Below are 23,920 nucleotides of genomic sequence, written 5' to 3'. Positions count from 1 at the left end.
GACGTCCTACATCGAGCACTACATGGATTCTACTAATGACCAAATTTGCAAAATTTGAGTTCATCTAAAAGATCGATGGCGTCTGATCCCTAACAAGATTGATGTAACCTACCCGCTTCTCAATAAAAATGCGCAGCTAACAAATTGTGAATCGCCCATGAACGACAGTATTAAATATTTCACCTAATGCCATTACCACGTAGAAAATAAAGCAAGGGTTTCTACTCGAAACATGCTAACGAGTAATGATTTAAGAGTATTGCCAGTTTAAATTTAATATCAGATGCACAGTTTAAAATTGTCTTTAACCGAGTTCAGAATATTTATTCGAACAGATTAAACAATCAATCAATTTTAACCCTTCTGAAAACAATTTGGGTGAATTTGTCTTCAACTAACTGAAAAAAACTGAATAGAAGTCCTAAGTGCAAGCTCTTCTAAATAAGCTGTATATTAAATTCAAGATTAAAGTAACTTACCTGCAGCGAAAAATTTTATTTGGGAAATTAAATAATTTTACATGACCATGCTGTAATATGTTGATTTTTTTAACTCCCACTGTTGTCGACGGAGCCACTTTGTGTCCTGGCCATTGTATCTTCCCCGGTGGGCCGGTCTCTGGGTCATGCGGGTGGTTTCAACCTCTTCTATATTTTGAATACATGTATTCTCTCCGTGTATAGCCTTCTTTTGTCTCCAGGGAAGTCTTGGGTCACTGCATATGCAAGCATGAAAGTAGAAACACAAATTAGCACTTTATTTTTTTTCATCACGTATTAAGTAGCACTGCATTTCGAAAGTTTTATGCGTAGGTACTTATGGCAATTGTAAGTATTGTCACCACACTTCGTTATAATTACGCCCATCAAATCGCCAAAACACATAATTTTATTTGCTTTTTAAAACTCTTGAATTTATGACTCAGGTGCCTCTAATGCACTAATGGCTCGATAAAGACCTATGTTAATTTGTTTGATTTTGCAAAACAAATCGGCGTTTAGTTAATGTTGCTAGTGCTGTGGTTCTATTGGCTTCCCCCGTAGATTGGGGTTGGTTTGACCTTGTGGGTGGATAAGCGCGGTAAGACGTTATCGAGTTAGTATGCTATCTCTATCATTTCGTTTCGTTTTAATAAGCGGAGTCGGAACTAGACTTTTGTACTTCCTTAGTTGGGTCTTCAGCATAGCAATTCTCCGTCTGGGACTGATTTTAAACCACACCATGCATGCAAACGTGCTTCTACGTGATCACCACTATTCCAAATAATGTTCACTTGCCTCCTCTGCCTTTTTCAGCAATTTGCCTTACAACCATGTAGTTCGCCATAAGCAGTTGCGTCTTGTGTCTTCTCCCCGCAACTATTTTTTTTAATTTTCCGTTTTTGAAATGGGTGTGACATTTATTGTTAGCAAATCTAGTTTAGTAATGCAATTTGTCTCATACTACAATGTTAGCCATTATTTGTTTGGTATAACGCTAGTTATTTTTCGTTTATGCGTGGACCTTTGTATATTTGTGGCAAAGATACAATTTTATCGGGATCGAACTGCTTGTATATTTAGAAAACAAATCCTGAATCCTTACCTCAATGCCTGAACGTCTTGCCGCAAAGTTTTGGCACATTTTCAAGCGTTCCTTTTTATGTTTTATCCGACCTTATACTATAAGTGCCTTGTTGAAAAACGTAACTTTTATTCGACTCATCCCAGACCCATAATGACGGACCACCGTCTTTTCGGGCAGACCGATATTGATGAAGTAGATGGTGGTGAACTCAGTCTTTGTTGCATTTGCGGAAAGACCTTCCTCGATCGAAGATCCCTTCATCTACACGTGGCCATTGATCATGAAAGTACGCAAATTACGTCTGCTACCAAGAGAATGCATTTTTTTATAACCGTAACCTCGTACTTTTATTTTGGTGGTCGGCATGGGAGTTTGACTTCCAATTTGCCTTAATTCTACCCCATCCTGACATTCTAATTTTTTCTAACTCCTAGAGGAGGCATTGACGGTTTCTGATACCCCACCGTTGGCTCACTCTTCAACGATGAATCAAATAGATGAGGTCGATACATGTAAGTTTAGTTTTATTTTTATCTTACTATCATCTTCCGTCTATTTCCCTCGGAGGTCTTGGTATGTATAATAAAACCCACATTCGTACCACCTTTGCGAAAAGGGTGCTAAGAAGCTCCATTTGAGCTATTTAGAATTTGGTCGCCATTTTTGATAAGGCTCAAATCGAAGTTCTCTACTTGTTTGTACTTTTGTTAGAATACTTTATATTATTCGATTTCGTTTTTGTTCACATATAGTGCCAAACAGAAATTAATTATTGGTTATTGTGTAGTAAAGAGGAATTAACCATGTGGGAAATGGAAACTATCGAAGGTAATTGTGCACGGGGACAGTCTGCTCACAATAGCAGGGGATTAGCTTATCTGCTTGACTGAATCGCTTTGTGGTAGCTTTATCCACCTTGCCTTCCTAAACATCGCTTTGGTGCGAAGGCTTTCCTGACTTTGTGAAGATTGGAGTATGGGCGTTCCATTGTAGGTGTTCCACTGCCCTCACTGGTTGTAGCAAGATCAGTAGCAGCAGCAGCAGTAGCAGCAGTCGATGGTGCGGACGGCGAAAGTAGCGATGAGTCATGTCGACCACAGGACCTGCGGATACGTCGGTCACCAATCGATTGTGTATCATCAGGCTCGGTTGCTGCTCCGCCACCAATTCTGGCCCTACCGACTGCAAATTCCCGCACTACACCCCCGAGCTCCTCTCTCATCGCCACCACCTCCGCAGCCTACCTCTACCAAGATGTCTCAAGTATGTGCCACCAGTTCACCCAACTTTTGGAAATCTTGACCCACTTGTCTGATCTCTGCGACTAAGCCAGGAAGCGAGCGCGCACACACTCGCGTTGCGCTATGCCTCGAACACTTGCATTCATTCATGCATAGGCACAACTAACACACCTCGCGTGTGCATACCTTCAAAGGACTGCTGCAGTGGTGGTGGCGGTGGTGATGCTTGTGTTAATGCGAAGTGATGTTCTGCATAGCTTCATCCAATCGGGTTTGCCCTCCTTCTGGATGTGTATGTATGTGTATAAGCCATCTTCAAACTGCAGCCCTAATTCAACTCAGGTTTGAATCTGGAATTTGAATCGACTACCATATTCCTAGTCAAAGCTGTGATCCCTTCTCCGTTGGTCACATTCTGAGGTTAGCCTCAGTTGAGATCGAGTTGGATTTTCAGTGATTAGGTGGTGAATCAGTGACGAGACGTTTGTCAAGCCCATGAACGACTTTCATATGAATGCTTTAACGCCGTTATTTAAAAAACTAAACCTCTCTCTATCTGCCCTCTATGAGGTGACATGACTCAATAGAAAGTCGTGAACTTTTAAATAGCTGTGACAGTCTGTGAGCATGTGGTATTGTGTGTATGGGAGTGTCACAGTCTTCAACAACGCCTTCAGGTCTCTTTTAACCACGTGTGCTATGAAATAAAAGCACCAGCATCTTCTACCCGTATCTATGCATATAGGCATATAAATACATACCTACACTGAAGCGTGCTCTTGGTTCCACGGCCTTGCGCATTCATAGTGAGGATTTTGGCACTTCGCATTTGCTGTACTCAACAGCCACTGAAACTCCGACTTTGTTTTTTTCCTATAAAGGAGTCATCGCACCAAGTTAGAGAACATTTAAGACACTGCATGGTTTTGAAATGGATGAGAGAGTTCGCGATCCAACTTATGAGGACCCTACTTCATGTACTTGTATCAATAGCTTATCACTTTGTTCCGTCCAAAACTACTCTATCGTGTAATATTATTTTGGGTCTTAATTACCTCTGGCTTGTTGGTTCAAGAAATCCAAAACAACGGAGTCCGATATTCAAAGAATGAGATCTTGTTAACCCGAGTTTCAGAATGGTGTCGCTGAGGCAACCGGGATCACTAATTGACAATTTAAGCCTAGGTAACAAAATGCGTTATTTAGTAAATCGCATCTCCCCAATGACTCGTGTCTCGTAAGTTATTCTCATCATTTCACTGTTTCAGCTCATTTTCACCTTCCAGTAGAAGGTATGGAACAGTTTCGGAAAACCCTTCCCGCGCTAACATCCATCTTGAACCCAAGTCTTTGAAAATGACTTTTCGTTTCATTTCACATGTATTTGTGTTGTGTTTAAGATGAGTTTCGGTTTAAAGTACTTCTGGACCTCCTTTACCAAGTCAATCCACTTCAGTGAAAGTTCCAAAAGAAGGGTGTCTTGAATCTCCTTTCTTGTTGAAGTATTTTTAGACAGTATTGCTGAACTACGGCTTCTGATGTAGCGGAGTAAACACCATTTGCCGCTACGTAATCCCTGTTGCTTATCGACAGATAGCAGCGATGTCTAACGTTTTGGGTTGGTTCATCACTGTAGGCAACCATACGATTATTTTCCTTGTATGGTAAACGTGTCTCACTGGAAGCTATTCTAACCTTGAATTTTCGACCACTGTCGTCTTTTTTCCCCTTATTCGTACTATTTACAGCCTCTTTAATGTTAGCAATAACCTGTACTTCGAGTACTTTTATCCTGTCACCCCGTTAGGGTTACAGGCCGTAATGGGTACAGTCTAACCGTTGGGATTCTAGGCTATTGGTATTTGCTACCTGCCAGGCTTAACCTTTGCTTTGAGGTGATATCTGAGTGCCACAGCTACAGTTACCATCATTAAAGTTGCTACCTTCGCCACCACGACTATTCACAAATCTGGCACTTACTCGCATTCCTTCATGTGTGTCCTTATTTCGTGTGTGCTGTTATCAAGGTCGTGGTACCCTTTCCTATGCATCACCAAACACCCTTCTCTCCGTGTAGCATCCGGCAATGGTGCGTTTTATTGTTGATGTTGCTGCTGTTGTGTTGCCCTCGCGTCGTTCATACCACACGTCTCCGTCTGCCCTTTTAATGTGGATGGTCACCAGCCCTCCTTCTAATTGTGACTTATGGAGTGCTACGAGATTAGGAAACTTCTCGCCTCCAGTCTGTATTCTACTGTTGATGAGCTCATGAATTGGCATTGGCCTGATTATAACCGATGAACAACGGAAGGAACTCACTACTGTAGAGCATGTACTATAAAAGGTAATACATTTTGCCTGTAGAAATTGCGCTATCTTGTCCCCAAATTCCCTGAATTATTGTTATTTGGTCAATGTTGGGGGTAAGTTGTGAATTCCAAGGTGTTTGAAATGCCGAATGGTTGCCCTTTACTCTCGTTTCTTTTATCCTGATAAGGATATTAGGCTAACGAAAGGTGTACACATCCCCCATGATAAATGCATCACCGCGAGAAAGAGGAAAAACGGCCAGCAAAAGGGTGTGTGTGCGCGCCTCTCTGTGTATGGTAACTTCTATTCCAACAACAAATCGACCCAATTTTGGCCTTGCACCTGAGCCTGGAATTGACTCCTCTTAAATAACTCATACAGCTATCCTACATTCTCCCACTCCCTCTTGTATCGGAGACGCCCAAGTCAATTGTGCGGGCACGGTCTCGGTCCGCCTGTCCGCCATCGACTTTTACCTTCTCGAATCAAGGGATAGAGCTGCATCTCCTGAGGATAGGGTAATTCGTATGTGTACTATTAACTCCGCTTTCAGTGTTCACGAGGTCAGTGTTGTGTTTGTCGATGTGTGAACGTGTTCCTGGGCGAGTGTTAAAATTAGGCGGCTATTGCCTTCTAACGTCTCCACTTCTCTCCTCGAAATTTAGATTTAACCACATGAGAAGTAATTTTTTCCCGTCAAAATTCATTGTTTATCTGCACTACATTTCCTCGACTTTCGCGATTGAACTGTCAATTTGCCTGGAATTTTTGTGTGGTCATTTTTTATCGAATAAAATTATCGGCATTTTTTGGAAATAAGTGGAGTAGTGCACGATTTTTGTGTCCGGTCTTGACAACTTTGAGTTATTTAAATGAGTATTTTATTACAAACAATTGGGATGTTGCAGAGATATTACACCTACACTCTTAAAGGTGGTAGGTAGCATATTTTATCAATAGAAAGTGGGTTTTGACATAAGGTGGAAGTGCAACCAAAATGTCGTGTCAGTCAGCCTTCCTACAATAAAACTGTGGACACATGTAATCAGATGAGTTTGTATGCGATCCGTGTATTTATTCCACATTGGGTTCCACTTTTACAAGCTTTACTTCATGTTACCACGGTCAACTCTCACGTGATCAAACACTTGGCAGATGTCATATTAGTCTCGATCTGTATATTCACTCTACAGGCGAGGTTTCGAAGACATCCGAATCCCTTGAAGGTGGTAAATGACATTTCAGCGTTTGGGTGTGTAACCGTATATTTGGCCAAAGAAAAACGTCTCTTTCATCTTCCCCACCTCCCGCTTTCTTTCTCATGCCGCTTGTGTGTGTTTGCGCTAGCGGATGTGTACTTTTGGGCGATCACACGCGCACACACACACACAGGCGAGCGCGTAAACACACTTTCTCGCTCTCTCTCTCTCTCGCATCACTTTCACCCTCGCTTGGATCACTCAGCGAGGCGCGTGTGTACCGCGGTTGACCCCAAAAGTACGTGCGGTGTGTATGCATGCATGGGTACGCGCGTATCTCCGCTTGTGACCACGTGTGGTTTGAGGACGCGTTGTGTCGGTGATAGTGTTAGGGATAGGAGATAGGGGATAAATGTGGGCAATTAAGGTTCTTATTGGGCAAGATCACCACTCCCTCTATCATGTGTTGTTGTTGTGATGACCTCACCTGACTTCTGCTTTCTATTCACATTTCCTATGGTAGATAAACCTTCGAAAGGCCTTAAAACGTCCATCACCGACGTCACATATGTGTGACCCACGATTCTTGTACCTCCTTATCTGTCAAACATATATAACATGTCAAATTAAAAGGAATGGAAGAGAAAGACAAAGTGTAATCAATTCGGGTCATATTTGGGAAAAAAAACGCCCGGGTCTGCGGTGATCCATGTGTCTCCGCGACTGGTTGTAAGCGATGTAGGTGTCACAGCGACTACTGCTATCAATGTGATCGGCTGGTATCAGGGGTCATTCACTGTTACTTTTTGTGTGCTGTTAGCGCTTTTTTACCTGTCAGTACTGTTTCCCATCAACAATATTGACTGTCTAGCTATCCATCCCATCGACGAAGTTTAGTGCATAGCTCAAGGGTATTGTTTTTGATCGCTTCTTTTTTCACCGTAGTTTCTTTTTTTCCCTCTGCCACAGTGTACATTTTGAGCTCTAATATTTTCCTACACGGGACTTTTTAAAATTGTGAATTTGCTGTCCATTAATTTTTCTTAATTTAAATGGATTTATCAATTTCTTTTCGTGCTCTTTTAAAGTAGCATTCCAATGTGATTTTTAAATGCCTCTTGTCGAGAATTTATGCTTTTCACCATGATTGTTAATCTGAAAGGCGTCTCTAACATAATTAGAGCGAACATTTGTGATTCGTTATAATCAGGAGATTACCATCACCACTCCCAAAATGTCATCGTCTTCGAGTCTCGATGTCTCCTTAAATAATTTTTTAGTGCTCGCCTAACAGTCCTTTGTGGAATTGTGTTACTTCCAGAACAACGAAATGTCATCAAATAGTGGATTTTGTTAATTAGAAGTCCCGATGTTGACCGCGGGGTTTCGAATGCTCCAGTCCTCGTGCGTTTGCTCCTCGAATACGAGTAGGCATAGTTGCTCAATCACTTCCATTATCATCGTCGTCAGCAGCGGTAGCAACGGCGTCCTCGATATGGTGCATTTAGCACCATCATTTTGTTTATTAAGTAGCTCTAAAGTACAAAAAACTCAGTTATACTGTTTGTACGTGTGTGTATGTATGTGTGTAATTAAATGTGCTTTTTGATCCACATAAAAAGACTCGTCCTGACAATTTGTGCACCCAGTTGCATTGCTTTGACTGCGGATTTATTCATAACTTTGAGGAGGGCGAGGGGTTACACCGCAGCATGAGAGTCGGGAAACGGCGGTCGCGTTGTTTAGATGTAAGAATAGTATGGGATGAGTTAGCTGACTCAAGGTTGTCACATAGCACACAAGGCACTCTGCCCCAATGCAATTGAAGTCTTGCAATTTTTCGTGTCGATTTCACCGCTACTGGGTAGCCGTACCATCTTGTACTCTTAGCACGTGTTTCCACCTTGGATTTTGCTTTACTTATCCATCATCACGGGATCCACTGTCCCCTGCCCTACATCGGATAGCAAGTCGTCGAAGCTGTACGCCGCAAATATCAATTGGTTTGTTCAGTTTTCAAGCAAACTCGGTGTAAGCTTTGGACAGAAAACAAAGCAGTCTGCCGGACAGAAAGCTCACTTGCCCACTGTTGTTGAAGTTTCTACTTCACTGAACACCTCAATTCAATTCCCTTAAGCTCCAGCCTGGGTGAAAACCACCATCAATCTTCGTTGTCATTATTACCCCCTTCAACTCCTTTCTAGTTAGCCATTCATGGATTTTAGCGTTTTTCTTTTACTGAAAGTGACATCAAAGATCCCAATGGAATGTTTTAATTTCCCTCGTTATTATCCGTCCATCACCGTGAATCACATCTCTCGTAGTCAATAATGACGGTCAACTAGATCAGGTGATGTTTACATATTTCAAAGTGTCTTCACGATACTATTTCTCCGTCATTGCAGTAAGCCAGATTTACTTTGACCTTGACTCTTAAAATAGTCATTCGTTGAGCTTGTTGAGCCTCTCCCGTTCCAAGACCTGATAGGTAGTTGTTTAGCGCAGTACTTCGTAGATGCGGCCGCACTCAAGATGGCCGCTAGTTAACAGCGCGGTATATGGGAAGGGAGAGATTGTAATGCTCATGTTGGATGGCAGTGGTGATAACGGATATGTAGTTGTTTATTCGACGGCCTGCGGAAACGTATGTGTACACATACACAAAGACAAACAGGTTGACCTAGTTTAAGTTCATGTATACGCGCAGGCGTAGACACTCAGACAGATGAAGGCGCGGATGCGCACGCATGTACGTATCATCATACGCTCCTTTTCCCCATTGGCAAGCCTGCCCGCATTATGCGTCGCCCTCTGGGTGTTTGTTTCCCCTCCCTCTCACGCCTCGCATTGCCCTGCCTCTTAGTCATGCTGCGAAACGCATGCGCGCGCCAGCGGGTGGACGACTGGGAATCGGACCGTCGGACCGACCGCTTGCCCACCCACGCGCACCGGTGTATCCAAATCTGGGGTTTGAGGGAGGGGAGTGCGTGAGCAAAAATGCTTCCCAGGTGATCTCCCTTCCTTCTCTATTTGTTTAATAGAAGTGTGAAAGAGAGCGGGATTGAGTGCGTTCGTCAGCTCTCTCCTCTCTTTTTGTCACCTCCACGTAATAATAACAGAAATTTATCCCCCTCTGTTAACTGCGCAAATCGTTCTGCAATTTGTTGTCTCTAAGGCTCAACACCATTTACCGCCTTTTTGATTTATGGTTACGAGAGTTACACTGACATCTTAAAATTTGAGTAAAGCCATAATTCTTACAAAAGTACCCTTTTAGAAGTCTTTTATTCGCGCATTGCCACTCCTACTATTCGAGCGCTACGTTGCTCCGGCGTTGTTGATGAATCAGTCTGTAACGGCGTGATTTGTGTAACCCTAAATTCATTAAAAATTATAGGTGTCAATCGTCGTCCCTTGGTGAAGAGAATTTCGTTAATTTATTTTTACTTTGCGTAGGATAAGAAATGCAATACTTTTTCTTTCCCCATTATGAAGCTTGGTTTGTGGAGGGACAGGCAGTGGCTGAAATGGTGAGACGTTACAAACTCGAGGCGAAATTAAACGTCATAGTTACTGAGTAACAGCAATGGTCTAAGCCTCATCACCCTATGGAGGGAGAGAGAGAGAGGGGAACACAGCCAATGAAATGGGCAAGTTAATCACTCATCCTGGCTCATTATCTACGCTTCCTATCCTCCAAATATTTGCATTGTCTTTGAAAAAACAAGGGTCTAGAAGCTATCTTTTCTCAAGTTTCAAACGGGGAGTTTAAGTCTATTCGAAGGAAGTAAGTGACACACTATTACTCTAAGTCTCCAGGCAACTTTTACTGCCACCTTAAGGAAATACTCCAGAATTGATCTTTTTGTCAGTAGTTAAACTTTCGATTCTAGCTTCGCTTCTGTTCTTTGTTCTCTTTGCGGTACTAAAAAGTGAAGTCTAAGGATTGTCGATTCTCACATTCACCGTGGAATGCTTGAGCCGGTAGAGTAACCGTTTTGCTGGAATTGGAACCTCTCGGGGAGATGTTCTTTTGGCTCGATTTTAAGGTACGCCGACACTGCTTCACGCCTAAGAAGTACAAGGTGGATTTATGAGCTACAACGACGCGTTACCTTAGCGGACGATGCGACAAGTACACACGTGTGTTTTTGACAGTGTTTATTGAGAAACCTAAAGCGACCCAACTCTTCTTCAACGCGTGACTACATAGTGAGTTTTGTTTTTCGAATCCTCAAGCGGCCGGTGTATGTCAATAATTAAGCTGCTGCTACAGTAGCAAGTTGAGACAAGTCAATCGTGAATGCTGTGAAAGGCGAGAAGAGGAGGGAAGGAGTGGAGCAATTTCAACGCCACTAAGCACATGTTGAACAGCGTGTGTAGGATGTCCCACCCAACGCTCTCGCCACGCGCATACTTTTACCACTCCACATGTCTATCGACGTCGCCCGCGCGTTTGACGCAATCCACTTTGACACACAACATCAAAATGCGGCACAATGCAGTGCTACCCACACTACTTCCATGCATTGCACTTCCTGCTGTCTAAAAAACTGTTAGTGCTGTGTTCCGTAGTACGTTGGCTGCTTCCAGCATCACCACTGGTAGTAGTGGTAGTAGTAGCCATCATCGGGACGCAGTCATCGCTCCGTGGCACGACTTATGGACACGCCTGTCTACCGTGTTTGTTAGTGTGTGTGTGTGTATACCTCCAACTTGGGTATCGTACATATACGCGCGCATATGGGTGTGTGTGTGTGTGTGTGTGTGTAACCTAATTTCTGTCTACGCCTCTCCCTGCCTCTCTCTGAGCATGACTGTTCGGAATTGTGTGTGTGTGTGTGTGTGTGTGTGTGTGTGTGTGTGTGTGTGTGTGTGTGTGTGTGTGTGTGTGTGTGTGTTTGTGTATGTGTGTGTGTGTTTGTGTATGTGTTTGCATGTTTACTTGTGTGTTTGGCTGTATGCACATGCGTACATCTGTTCTTCGGTGACTTACAGGTTTAATTTGTCTGTGTAGCCGTAAAGGAACCTTTCCATACTGTGAAGGCGTAATAAGGTATACTAGCGCGAGGGAACGCCTATTATTGATGCGCAGGAGGGTTTAAAGGGTCTAAGCATAAACAGGACGCCTTGACAATCAAGATGGTAGCCAAATTAGGAGGACCGAAGATCCGATGTGTTATTTTCGCTCCAACTTAATTTACTTCGCTTGAATTGAGGTCATCCAAAGTAGGGTTGTCTGAACGGGGCGCCTTTCCGATGCATATTTCCACGTTGTGTTGAAGCAGCATCACAAGTTGATCATCCAGCCTTATATGGGCTGGTCGAAACAATAAAAGTGGAACTACAGTTTTGCCCAGAATTTACGATAAACTAGGGGATTCACATGATAGGACCCTGCTTCCAAGTCTTGGTAACTCAGAAAGTTTGTTCCGCCGTAGCGCCAATTCACGCTTCAGACCGGCCTTTTAACCTTTTCGATGTTTGTTTCAACTTGGTAGGATGAGGGCTTCTGTAACTCTTCAAGCATGCGTGGAGGAGCACTTATGGATCTGTGGAGGTTTTGTTTCGAATATCTGGCGCTTGAGATTAACCTCGGCAACCTCTCCCTGATTTTTATTTTAGTCCATGTAGGACTAACACGAAAATGGATTCCCCTTATCCTCCTCCTTGAATACGGGGGATATTTTGGTCAAGACTTAGAGATCGATGTTGCTAGGTGAGCGAAAATTGGGATGTGGAGGATCTGGATGGACGAATTTATCTTAACTTCTTTTGCACTCTGTGTTTACTTTCGAACGTGTTTTGACATCCTTGCAGCATCACTGATCCCTGTATGTATATCTCACTAACCTACATGAACGAAAGTACATGTCCTTAGCAGTACCCTAGAGGCTAGAAATTTTAATTTTTTGAAAACGTCTTATCAACTCCCCTAGTTTTATTTGGGCATTGGAACTAATGTTTATTTTGAGGTCATTTTAAAGTAGCATCAAGATCAAATAACTTCTGTCGTTTTCATTTCCACAGGCCTGGCGTACCAACGATTTTGATGGCCCCTAATTCATCATAAATACCCAAGACTTATTTATTTAGAATTAGGGTAGCCATGCCCAGTGCCATTGTTTGTGTTTTGTATGAATAGCCATAGACTGAATTATAAATTCCGGTCCCACTTTGAATAGAAGAAAGCCTAAATGGCATTGTACTTAGCCAATGTCTAAGATGAGGACTTGCTGACCAAAGCTTAAATGGCATTTGCGAAATCTCGACTCTGCGTTTTAATGCGGCAGGAGCGCAGTCGAAACACAGTAACTTAGGCAGGGCGGGTTAGCTTTGCCCGTTCTAACGCATCCCCATGGCATCACGTGATGAATGGAAAGGGTCATTAAACTAACACAACTTGGAAGAGGCGTACAGTGGAATTTCTGTCTTTTAGGGGAAGCCTACGAGTCGCAGAGTGATGCGATCAACAGTGGACAGAGCAGTACCACCGAATTTCCCTCCAATGAGCATTTGCCCTCCCAAACAAGCAGTCCGGGTAAGCCTTTTTGTGCACAAGCTTACCTCAAGCTCTTTGTACCCACGGCCTACCACCTAGGGGAATTCTTTTGAGCCCACGCTGTTCGAAAACACGTTCAGATCGTGGTCTATTTTTGTGTTTTGCCTCTCTGTCAGTTATAAACAATTACCAGAGGTATTCAAGGGAATTTTCTGGTTTTTATGGCACAGCATACCATTTAGCCTTCGATGGTGGGATCGCCTCAAATTGTTTGAATTGTAAAATACACATTACTTCACCATCCGAGTATACGCCATGAACATAAAGTAACTTGGAAATGGTGCACTTCAGAATAGCTTCAAAAGACAAACGGTCGGTGCTAGTCGGCTTTGAAGATAGGGGAAAAATACACCGAGTTAGGCAATTTGCAGGGAAAGAATGGGGATCGCAATAAACGAGACGCAATAAATTTTCGTGAAGGAGTTCACGTCTTCAATTTTATTTGCGATACGCAACAGTGGAGTGGAGTTTTCTTGTCTGCTTTGACAATATATGGGCTTTCTCAAAGTCTTAATCAAATTTTTATTAACTCCAAAAAGTTGCATGCTGATTGCTACATTGAAACAGATTTTTTATTCACGGAATTTTTACCATTTGACTATAACAAAAAAAACTAGATATTTCAGCGGAGGGTTCTTGAATGTACTTTCGTTTTAGGTGGTCAGATTTGACTCCACTTATCCCTAATTTGTTTGTTCACTTCTCACGGGCCGAATATTCAATTTGTTAACTTTTCTCGTGATCACATCGATTAATCAACCTTATGAGGCTGTGTCAAGAGGTCAGGTCAACGCCTAAGCATAGATTGAGTACTTTGCTATGTTTTTCAGGTTTTTTTGTGGAGTTTTACTCAAATGTTGAAATGATTTGATGACTGTAAGTACACAAATCCACAGTTCTTCTAAGGGCACCACGAAGGCTTTGTATAGACTATTAGACAGGGGTGGCAATAAATCGCTAAGGTTATCAGCAGCAGCAGCAGTAGCAGGTGAAGGTTTGCTGACACAAAGGGTAAGAGAGTGAGAAATAGGGCGCTCCGTTCTTCTTCGCATGTTTGCATCCAACACTCCCCCTCCTCCCCCCCTTCTCACCTGTCACTTAGCGCAGCCGTGACTGTTGCCGGCACCGATATCCTCACCGTGGTTACGGCGCACACGCATTAGCACACCGCTTAGAACACGGTGATCTCTTTCGCCTCACCCAGCTGCTGCTGGTGGTGGTTAGCGGGTGTACAGTCAATCCCTTTAATCAACCTATCGGGCACCAAATCTTTGTTACTTACACGAAACGACTCACGTGTTTTGCCTTCGCTAGCATGTGTGAAGTAAGTTTCTTAATCCATTGTATTTCGCCAACATCAACTCTTGTTGCCTTTACTAAAACACTCATCAAACATTCAAACACTGTCCTTTCCGTTATTAATTTGAAATGCCAAGAGACTGCGGCACGGGTTGGGGCAATGATTTACTTCATTTTGTATAATTCTGTCCCAATGAAGATGTCAATCCTGCAGTCTTTCCGCCAATTCCTTGTGTAGGAGTGACTGTAATAGTAAAATGGAATGCTACTAAAGGAGCAAAAGGATAGTAAAGGGAATTGTAAGTCCGCATTTCCTGGCGCTTAACAAATGTTACCTTAGCTGCTCAAGGAAAAAGATTTTGAAACAGAGAAAAGGCATCGAAACATGGTCAGCATTGATTGCGGTTTAAAAAAATTTGCTGCTTGGAGATGTGAGTCCAAATTATTAGTGATTTAAGAAGCGCATATTAAATCCTTCAAAAACCAATAGAATAAAAAAGTCTCCGGTGTTTTTTAACAGTAAAATGTCAATCGTGGTGTGCCGGTAACAAAGGTCTCGTGTGCATTGTAAGGCGTTTAACCCCCCAATTTTGGGGCGTCACCATCAGTTGGTATTACCAAAGAAGGGATAAGGTGATTTTCATGTGTAAACCCTGTTATCAGCACTCTAAGTAGAGTTGTTTGAAAATTCACCTCTCCAGCAACACGCGGCACGCCACCACGCTTAAAGTCAGTTTCATTAAGGTCAAATCGTCAGACACATTCTGTGTAGTCGCAGTCGAATCTATCTGGTACTCATTATCTTTTCCGCGTAACCCTCTTCAAATTTATTGAAAGACTAGTTATTTCCGTCAACAGAATAAGGCCACACTCCTGTAAGGTGTTGTATCTCCCCAAAGCAACATTGGATGGATGGGAATAGAAAAATGTTCTTTATGACAATGATAGGTGGTGCTGCGCTCTGTACAACTAAAGGTAATAGCCAGCTCTAGAGGCCATAAAACACATTTTCTTCGAGGAGATATATATCCCCGGCGGTTTCGTCGGCGGTGGCGGTGCTATCACGCTCATGTTCGGTTCAAACGAACCATTTTCAGTCCTTCTAATCACGCCCTCAAACAAGTTGCATAAGGGTGGCCAACCATATCATTCATCGTTGCTGCCACCCTCTTCAGTGGGATGCGACCAAGCCCTGCCGATAGCTCCATTAACCATAGATGTCCGCTAGGGTGAAGAGATAATTGAAATTATCAGCGTGTGTAGATGGAAATGGTGGCGTTGGGGCATGACACATGAAACTCACGTGAAGAGGTGGCGGGAACGCCTCGCCGCCATCGCCATCATCAAACGCGGTATAGAGGCGTGCTTGTGCGTGGGTGCGTGCACGCAAGCGCGTGGTACAGCCACCAGGTTGCCAATGTTTATGTTGTTGTTACTACTGCTACTGGTGCTGCCGCTGCTGCTGCTGTTGTTGACGCTATTTTGCTGCTCTCCTACCACCGTCACTACTGCTGCTGCTGCTACTGTTGGCACTGTCACCACTGCACTGTAGTAACGCATCACTTTCAGATGCGTCGGCAGAAGAAGCAGAAGCCTCGGCATCGACAACAACAATGGCAATAACGATGAGTTCCGCCTGAATTTTTGGCCTCTTTAGCGTTGTGATGTGATGCAATGCTATATGCGTGCACCCGGAGCAGGTGAATTTGTGTCCTTTTACTGATTTCTCAATGCACACACAGCCATGTAAGCTGAGCACGGTAAGTGCTGGATAAGTGCCGCAATAGCACCTTTATCCGGTGACCAGCAGGAGTGGAGTGATGAAGTGGAAGTGTTTTCCTTCCAAGTTGGCGATGTTACACATAACCAAGTTATTTAAGGGGGTTCATTTTTGTGCTGTGGTGGTACGACATCCTGCAAAGTCCATTCAAATCTCCATCCAACTTCTTCGGTTTAAATGGTTGTGAATGATTTGCATCACACGGGCTAGCCAAAACTCACTGCTGTATGGAATGACACCTTCAACAGGAGCCATTTTGGTGATTAAATTAGCCCAAAGTGAAGTCCTTTGGCCATTGACTAATGTGCTGAGTTTAGTAGCTAACCATTTCCTCCCTAGCCAAGTGTTTCACCCATTGGTGTTTCGAAATGCCTGTGATATTGCACTGAATCATAGTCGAAAGGATAACGAATTATTTCCTAATGCATGAATTTGTGGCCTCTCACAAACACCAACACTCAAACTTCTCACCTAACAACGAATTTTCATCATACAATCCCGAAGCATGTCTTTTAGAAAAGGGGTGGCTACCAAGGCGTTAGGTGGGGGAAAATAGTAGGAGTTGCATTTAAAATCTGCCTTTATTTCAAAACAGTTTACACCGACAATGGAGTGATTCATTTTAATCCTCAGAAGAGCTGCATCTCATTTGTGCCCGTATACACAAACATACGCCTCCGTTTGAAATATATGAATGACACGGATCCTAGTAGCCAACTATAACCTCATACTCCACTCCAATTCAACTCGGAAAGCAGGCATTACTTTCTCACAATGAGATGGTCGCCTCTTTGAACCTCAGGGCTGTTTAGATTACACTCAGGTCATTCACTCTGCGTAATGGTCCCTGAAATCCCCAATAAAATACTGCCTCTGCGAGGTGAGAATTGGCTTAGTGACATAAAAAGTACCTTCTTGTGTATCGGCTCTAATTAAGCCAACTTCTCCACCCTGCCATTTAAAATCAAGCATTTTATTAATGGCTCATTTATTGACTAGATGGTGGACTCAACTTCACACCTACCTCTGCCCCCTTAATATTACTTCTAAAAAACTGGGTTTTGCGGCAAAAAACACTGTAGTGCTCGTCAAATTATGTGGGTACTTCATTTGCAGGCGAGGTGTGACTTATTGGAACCTCAACTCACCGTTTTAGTGACCCTCTACTTGTTTACGTGTCGCCATTTTCTAGTTAATCGTAATTAACTACTAAAATTTGACAAGTAGCATCATTTTGGGCACGTTTCAGCTGGGAAATCCTACCACTGCGAGCTCTGCAACAAGTACTTCACCAAGAGCTGCAACCTCAATTCTCACGTGAAAGCTGTTCACAAAGGTACGTTTCCGGAGCAGTTGAATTACTGAAGGAATCAAGTTAAGCAAATAATATATCTACCTGTCATTTATTCATTGTAAGCCCACTGAAACTTGCTATTATTGCATTCTACTGCTCATTAAACGAATTGCGATTTTCATTTGATTAAACAAGTTAGATTGAGGTCTGGCTGATATTTTTGCCAACACAAGTTTTACTTGATTATTTTTTACATCAAAGGGGATGTCTTTATTCCTGTGCTCCAATAGAAGTCTTTCAGTGCTACTATCTTTGTCTGGTTTTTTCATACTGATGTATGTTCTCATATTATTTCAATGAAAAAGTGATATATTTTTTACGCTAATTAGTCAAGGCTCTCCTTAACAAAGTAGGAATGATGTTCATGCTCGGGAGTCTTGATTGGCAAATAAATATTCTTTTTAATTGTCTAACAATTGACTCCGTTGTTAAGATAAGCTACACACACAAATTTAGGAAAATCCGGGCCATAAGCTCCCTCAAAACCTTGGTATAACTAAAAAGGGCGGTATGTAAGGTAGTTTTGCGGTGGATTTATCACCCACTAATGCTGGAAACATCAAAGTAAACTCCATATACTAGTCATTTGGTCATGTTGACAACATATGTTGAGACGGCGGATCAAACGTCCGTAGTGTGTGTGTGTGGGTAGTTTTAAGACTACCCATTTACCTCACTTAGTCAAAACTTAGTGTAACTTATTATTGCTGAAAATTTTGGAACGCATCAGATACACCCAAAACACCCGAGTCGTCTGAAGTGATGTTTGAGGGTAGTTGTGCATCGTCTTCCAAGTCTCTCGAACAATTCCCCAACATTCATTATGATTATGAACGTAGCCAAGAGGGGAAATTACACATTTAATGGCTGAATAAGTTGAGGAAATGTTGAGGTGAATGTTACCAGAAAAGTGGGATCAGGCAGAGGAGATCTGTGCGTTGTCAAGTGCGTCAAGAATTATCCAATGTCCCATTTTATACTGGTCAAGTTGTCGGTGCTAAGTAGTATTCGGGTGTTTTGCAGACGTTTAATTGCTATTGCGATGATTTGACACATGTGCTATTTTCTAATGACAATGACCTAAAATGACTCACAGTGACTAGAAACATATTTTCTTTGATATGGTTGGCCTGTCGTCCCTCTTTATTTGTATTTTCTGCTGTTCTTATTTTTAACCCTCGTATCATAAAATGTCCGTTGAATTTGATGGTTGTGATTGGATCCTACCTGTCTCATAAATAGAGTTTAAATTGGTTCCCAAGTTGTAGAAACTGACGTCTAGTCAATCTCGTTGGACAGCATCTGGAGAATGTATGGTATGTCGTGGCAAAACGCAATCCTCACGACCAAAGAGTTTGTTAAATAAACAATTTGATTTTGGTGCTTAATCACTCAGGAATGGTTACATCATTCTAAGGGAGGAAGAATCTCGCCTCTGGGCTGGAATGGAGGATTGCTTGTCGCTATTGAGATGTTGGGTCTGAAGTAACGTGTTACGAGCAATTTTCAGGGATGTTGAACGCGAATAATGAAACAATCCATTTACGCCAACATAAACTGGGAAGGTAGAGTCGTAGTAGAAACTGAACCAATTGGTTCCCTATGGTACGTGGATTATCAGATGGCAATAAGGTTCAATGACTACTTGTTTTGAACTTCTTTATTATGCATCATGAAGGCGCGCTGTTTGTCTTGGTTCGCTGATTGGTTGGTGGTGAGAGATGGCCTTCGCACTCCATGGAAGTGAACATGTCATTGACTATCCTCAAATGATCCACTCAGCGCCCACTCACTTCCTCCTCGAAAGACTACTTATTTCGTGTGCGCGGTGGACTGCAGACACAAATGGTCATTTGTTGAAGGCTCTTTCTGCTCGATACGATGCAGCTCAGAGATGTGTAAGAAAATTTCTCGATAAGGAAATAGGACTAGTGAGTCATTGGAAAGTAACAACTATGCGAATTGGATAAGGCAGGACCTATCACCTCCTCTGGCATTCCTCGAGTTACCTGTTCCTTATTGTGACATTCGAAAATCACTTGAGGAACAGGGTGGGGAGCTGGTAGAAAAGGAGTGGTTATGAAAGAGGGGTTGATGGGAATTCTAGTTTCCCTTGTGGATCAGTTTCCAACACCTATTGAAGATTATTGGCCGCTTCCCGTTCAATAATCTTCAATCTTCTGGTACTATGAGACATTTCACCTCGAATCCTAAATGCACTTTGAACGTTAGAAATGGTGTTGGCAGGAGGGATATTGAAAAGTGGTAAATGTAAGGAGTTACTTGGGGGTCTACTTCCACCTATGATTCAACTAACACAATGATGGAAAAACAGAATCACCCTGGGTGCCACCTGGATTATCCAATACCATCCTCCCTTTCTATTGAAATGATGATCGTCGTAGTAAAGAATGGAAGTCGGAAATTATGTAAGAAAGCGGTGACGAACTGCGGTTTGTTTATGTGTTTAGGTGTCCGAGCTTTTCAATGCAGCGAATGCCAGAAGAGCTTTTCGCGCAACTCCGACTTGCAGAAACACATCGACGCGGTGCACAAGGGTCTGCGGCCCTACGAGTGCTCCACCTGTCAGAAGCGCTTCTCCCAGAAGTCCAGTCTCAAGCGCCACCGCGAGGCTGTCCACGAAGGTGAGGTCCTCATGTAGGTCTCTGGCCTCCCTCCTTTCTTTCATTCGTCTGTCCGCTTGCTAACTTTGTGTGCGTGCATCCCATCCATAAAGTTAGTTAATGTGTGAAACCTTAGCCTCTAATCAGCGTTGCAGAACTTCCGGCCATCTATATTTTCGTTTTTCTGTATGACTGTTTTACCAAATGGACAACTAAGCTGCCATAACAAATTGAACTAGCCTAAGACACAGAGATCCATCTTCGTCTTGGGGTTACCATCTAGACTGTCTGTTCGTTTATCAATGTGTCTCCTCTTCTGAAACGGTTTTGCGCAGATTCTATCTACCTGATGGACAATCAATGTCTTCTCTGAGGGCGTTGCAAGGCTTACAAGTCTGGAAGGGACATAGGACTAGAGCCACAGCTCCATACCATCAGCGTCGTAGCCGAATCACGAGTCTGAAAAGACCCACTCAATGAGTAGAGTGCACATCATTTTAACCAAAACTCTTTATGTTTTCGGAGTTCCTATTCAGGCATTCAATCTTCACGTTCTATTTAGCCAATAGTATTAAAGCGCAACTTTTAAAAAGTACAGACAAAGTGCTGTCTCTTTGTGTTGATGCAGCATCCTTACTCTTGAGTACCGACTGTTGCGGCGATGTTAACAAAGCATTTGAATACCTCGAGATGAAGCACGATACTGGTGTAGCGCACTGTCACAAGTCCGCTGCTGTGTGCTTGATCGGTCCAATCTTATGGACTTCCTTTTAGGATTGACTCAGAAGTTTGTAATTGGGTCATTACTACTATCCTGGTGTTGTGGAACGAGGTACGATATGGCATTCGAGGATTCGGATATCGTCTGTGGAAGCTATCGTCATTCGAAAAGGGACATTTTTAAGGCATTGTCTGTCTTTTTGGTTTGTTATGTTTGAGAAAAATGCAGGTAATGCTGTATCAATCCTCCATGTACGGTGAAATGTGGCATATTTGAATGAAAGTGTCGCTTGCATGGTTGGATGCGCCAGAAAGTGCCCTCTAAATTGTTGATCCAACTCATCGCCTGACAAAACATTAAATAATTCATGTGGGGGCGATATCAGGGCTTGCTGTCAGTTTAAAGTGCCAAAAGTGACTTTATGTAAAAAATTTGATCTTAGGTGCAGCTAGGTAAGAAGCCATATCCTTCGGCATTTGTAGGGGCGGTATTTTTTTTTCCTAGATGAAACTGTTCTATTACCCCGGAGATTATATCGTCAATTTTTTTAAAAGGGTAAAATAAGCGGTCCACCTGTTGCAATTAGACACTCAATGTAGACTAGCGACAGTGATAACCTGCAAGGCAAGGCTGGGTTTTGGGAGCGAATCCTTCGATGCCAACTACTGGCGAAAACTGTTACTTGGAATTGTCCCAAACATGTAATTGCTGTCCAGTTTCACTCATCAACAGTTAAATTTCAGGTCTACTGTTGAACTTTTTCATTTCAACTCCATAATCACCCATAAGACTTCCTTACATTCTAGGTAGGAATTAGTGTGTACATTATCGTACAGCTTTAGCTGTTGCTTGACCCTTGATTTAAAGAAAGTACCATCTTTAAAACACCAAGTTTACAAGTGACCCATTGGTCAATGGTATTACTCATGACAAACTCACATTCATTACTAGGTATAGATCTCCGAGCAAGGTACGCTACGTGGTCCCACCACTGATCACTTTATGCTGATTATAACATGACGTGGATTTCATGTCTGGGGTATTCTTTCCCAGCATCTTAGATGTTTTTGAAATGCTCTAAGTAGACGCCACATCAACTGTCATTACCGGTAGTTTAATAGAAAATCTTCAGTGTAAAAGGCGCCTTCTGCTGTCACATTGCGGGCTTTCCTATCTCCCGGCTTAGTCCAGTGTGTCACACTTGCTCAATGATTAAGAGGGTTTTTTTTATCGTACTAGGAATTAAGGCCTTTCAGTGCAGCCACTGTTCGGCGAGATTCTCCTACGATGTCCATTTGAAGCGCCACATTAGGGCTAAGCACAAAACGGTGTCGGGCACCGCCACCTCTGCCGCTGCTCCCTCTGAGGGTGTCTCCTCCAGCAGTCTGCCCTCCAGTCCCGTCTTCCAGCCCACCTCTCTGCGTCAGGCCTCCATTTGAGCCCCCCCCCCCCCTCCTTCCACTTTGCTCAGGGATGGTGCCTTTCAGCTGCACCCCTCGCCTTAGTATCTCAGGACATCCATCCATTCACTCCACACCCCTCAGGGGTTTTTGCTTCTCGTTTTACTCTCTATTTTTAGTGTGGATGTATTGAGACATTGTTACGCCTCTTCTCTTTCTCTAGCACTCCCTTCTTCTTCCATCTCTTCACACTCAGGGGCACATATTTTTGGGTTTTATTTTGTGCTAGTGAAAATGAAGACAACACACGTGTACGAGGACTGTTGAAACAGAGTTTGCTATGTCACAGTATCTACTAAATCCTTTTTATGTACAAACAAACCGGGTTTGTCTCCCTCCCTCCTCCTCCTTCCCCTTTTTCTATCCCTACCCCAACTCCCAATTTGCAACGGCAGTAATAATTAGTGATGACGTGTGTGTCTGTGTGAAACCACGTGTGGTTTTGCCTTTTTTGTCTATTTGGCGACCATGGCACATGCTATTTTGGTTTTTCCTTTCACTCGAATTCATGCAAATTGTATTATAAATTATTATAAAGAGCAAATAAATTGTAGAGTCCACACTAATTCTTTTACATTTCAGTGCTAATGGTGCATGAAAACGTCAAAATTCATGTGAAAAGCGTTATTACACTTGGCCAAAGTTGTGTACCACTTTCATACCAAACAAACTTGTTTGCTTGGATCATCTTCAAAGTGCTCTAGGTACTAGGGCAGATATGTTGAGAAGACTAGGCTGCAGCAAACGTTGACAGAATATTTGGTACATCCGGGTGATTAAAACAGTGCAGTAGTCAAAAGGGCCTTACCATCATCAGGATGAACAGGCGCGTGTCAAATTTTTTGTCAGCGCCCATTAAAAGGGGTGATCGGAATGGGCACTCCCCACAGCTGAGGTGTCGTTTCTTCCCGAGGAGGGATGCAATTTATGCGCAGCTAAATAAGTGAGATGCTGTCCTATTCACTGCGGTCTGTAGAGTGTGAACGTTGGGAAGATCACGCCATAATAAGTATTTAACACGATATACCACACCTAGTCGTTAGAAAAAATATTAAAGAGTAGTCACTAATACCGTTCTGATGGGATCGGCTATCGTTTGGCGTTCTCTTTACTGTGGTTTATAGTTAACGATGCACAGTTAAGTCATTTTGATATTTACGCAAAAAAGGAACAGTTTTTGCGCCTTAAAAACTCATTTTTTAAATTTGCGTAGGTGCTATTCTATGATACATTCCTAGAGCACAAATGTTGAGGGGCTTGTGTCAAAAAATTCCCCCATTTAACTAGTTTACGAAAACATTGCAGAGCAGCTATAAACCAATATTTTATGCAACCCTTCCGCGAGTCTAGCTACCCACGCGCAGCGGAACTTGCTTTAATGTTCAAATCAATTTCTCTGCATCGCCGCGATACTAACTTACTCCTCGTTTGGGTGTTTTACAACAGGTGAGCTCCCCTTCTCCACCGGTCTCGCAACCACGGTGAGACATCACAAAGGCCTTGTCAAAAATGAGTTCAATTTTCAAGGTCACGTAAACGCCCGCGTTATAGTCGGTGCGCTTGGAGGTTACCGACTTACTTGCCACGAGATAGAATGCAAGCCCCATTCTAAATGAAATCACCGAGTTCACGCGTCCCTAAGATGTTTTTTTTTTCGTAGGCGAGTGTAGAAAATGCAAATTAGTGGCAGGAGGATCAATTGGTTTATCGAATGAATGCAAACACAGGGGTAGGCTAATGGCATTACGGGTCTGACTTACTCATCTTGTCGTCGCAAATTTGACTCTGGGCACAAACAATGCCT

At 42.9% G+C, this 23,920-nt stretch overlaps 1 protein-coding gene across 1 annotated transcript; it reads left to right on the top strand. All coding sequences in view use genetic code 11, as the record gives it.

Annotated features, from left to right (window-relative positions):
- Positions 1-536: 536 nt before the first annotated feature.
- Positions 537-19,973, top strand: EGR_04081 (Zinc finger protein 792; the record flags this gene model as incomplete). Its single annotated transcript, XM_024493330.1, has 14 exons — positions 537-631; positions 1,710-1,852; positions 2,001-2,078; positions 2,560-2,829; positions 5,499-5,635; positions 8,207-8,319; positions 9,180-9,303; positions 11,818-12,035; positions 12,137-12,183; positions 12,756-12,857; positions 14,054-14,202; positions 14,518-14,608; positions 17,207-17,293; positions 19,588-19,973. The coding sequence occupies 14 exons, from the start codon at positions 537-539 to the stop codon at positions 19,971-19,973; spliced, it is 2,040 nt and encodes a 679-aa protein (XP_024352244.1).
- Positions 19,974-23,920: the final 3,947 nt, after the last annotated feature.

This window comes from Echinococcus granulosus (genome assembly GCF_000524195.1).
Source record: "Echinococcus granulosus chromosome Unknown EG_S00024, whole genome shotgun sequence".
NCBI lineage: Eukaryota > Metazoa > Platyhelminthes > Cestoda > Cyclophyllidea > Taeniidae > Echinococcus > Echinococcus granulosus.
Note: the sequence above shows the minus strand (reverse complement) of the source record. Positions and strands in the feature narration are given on the sequence as shown.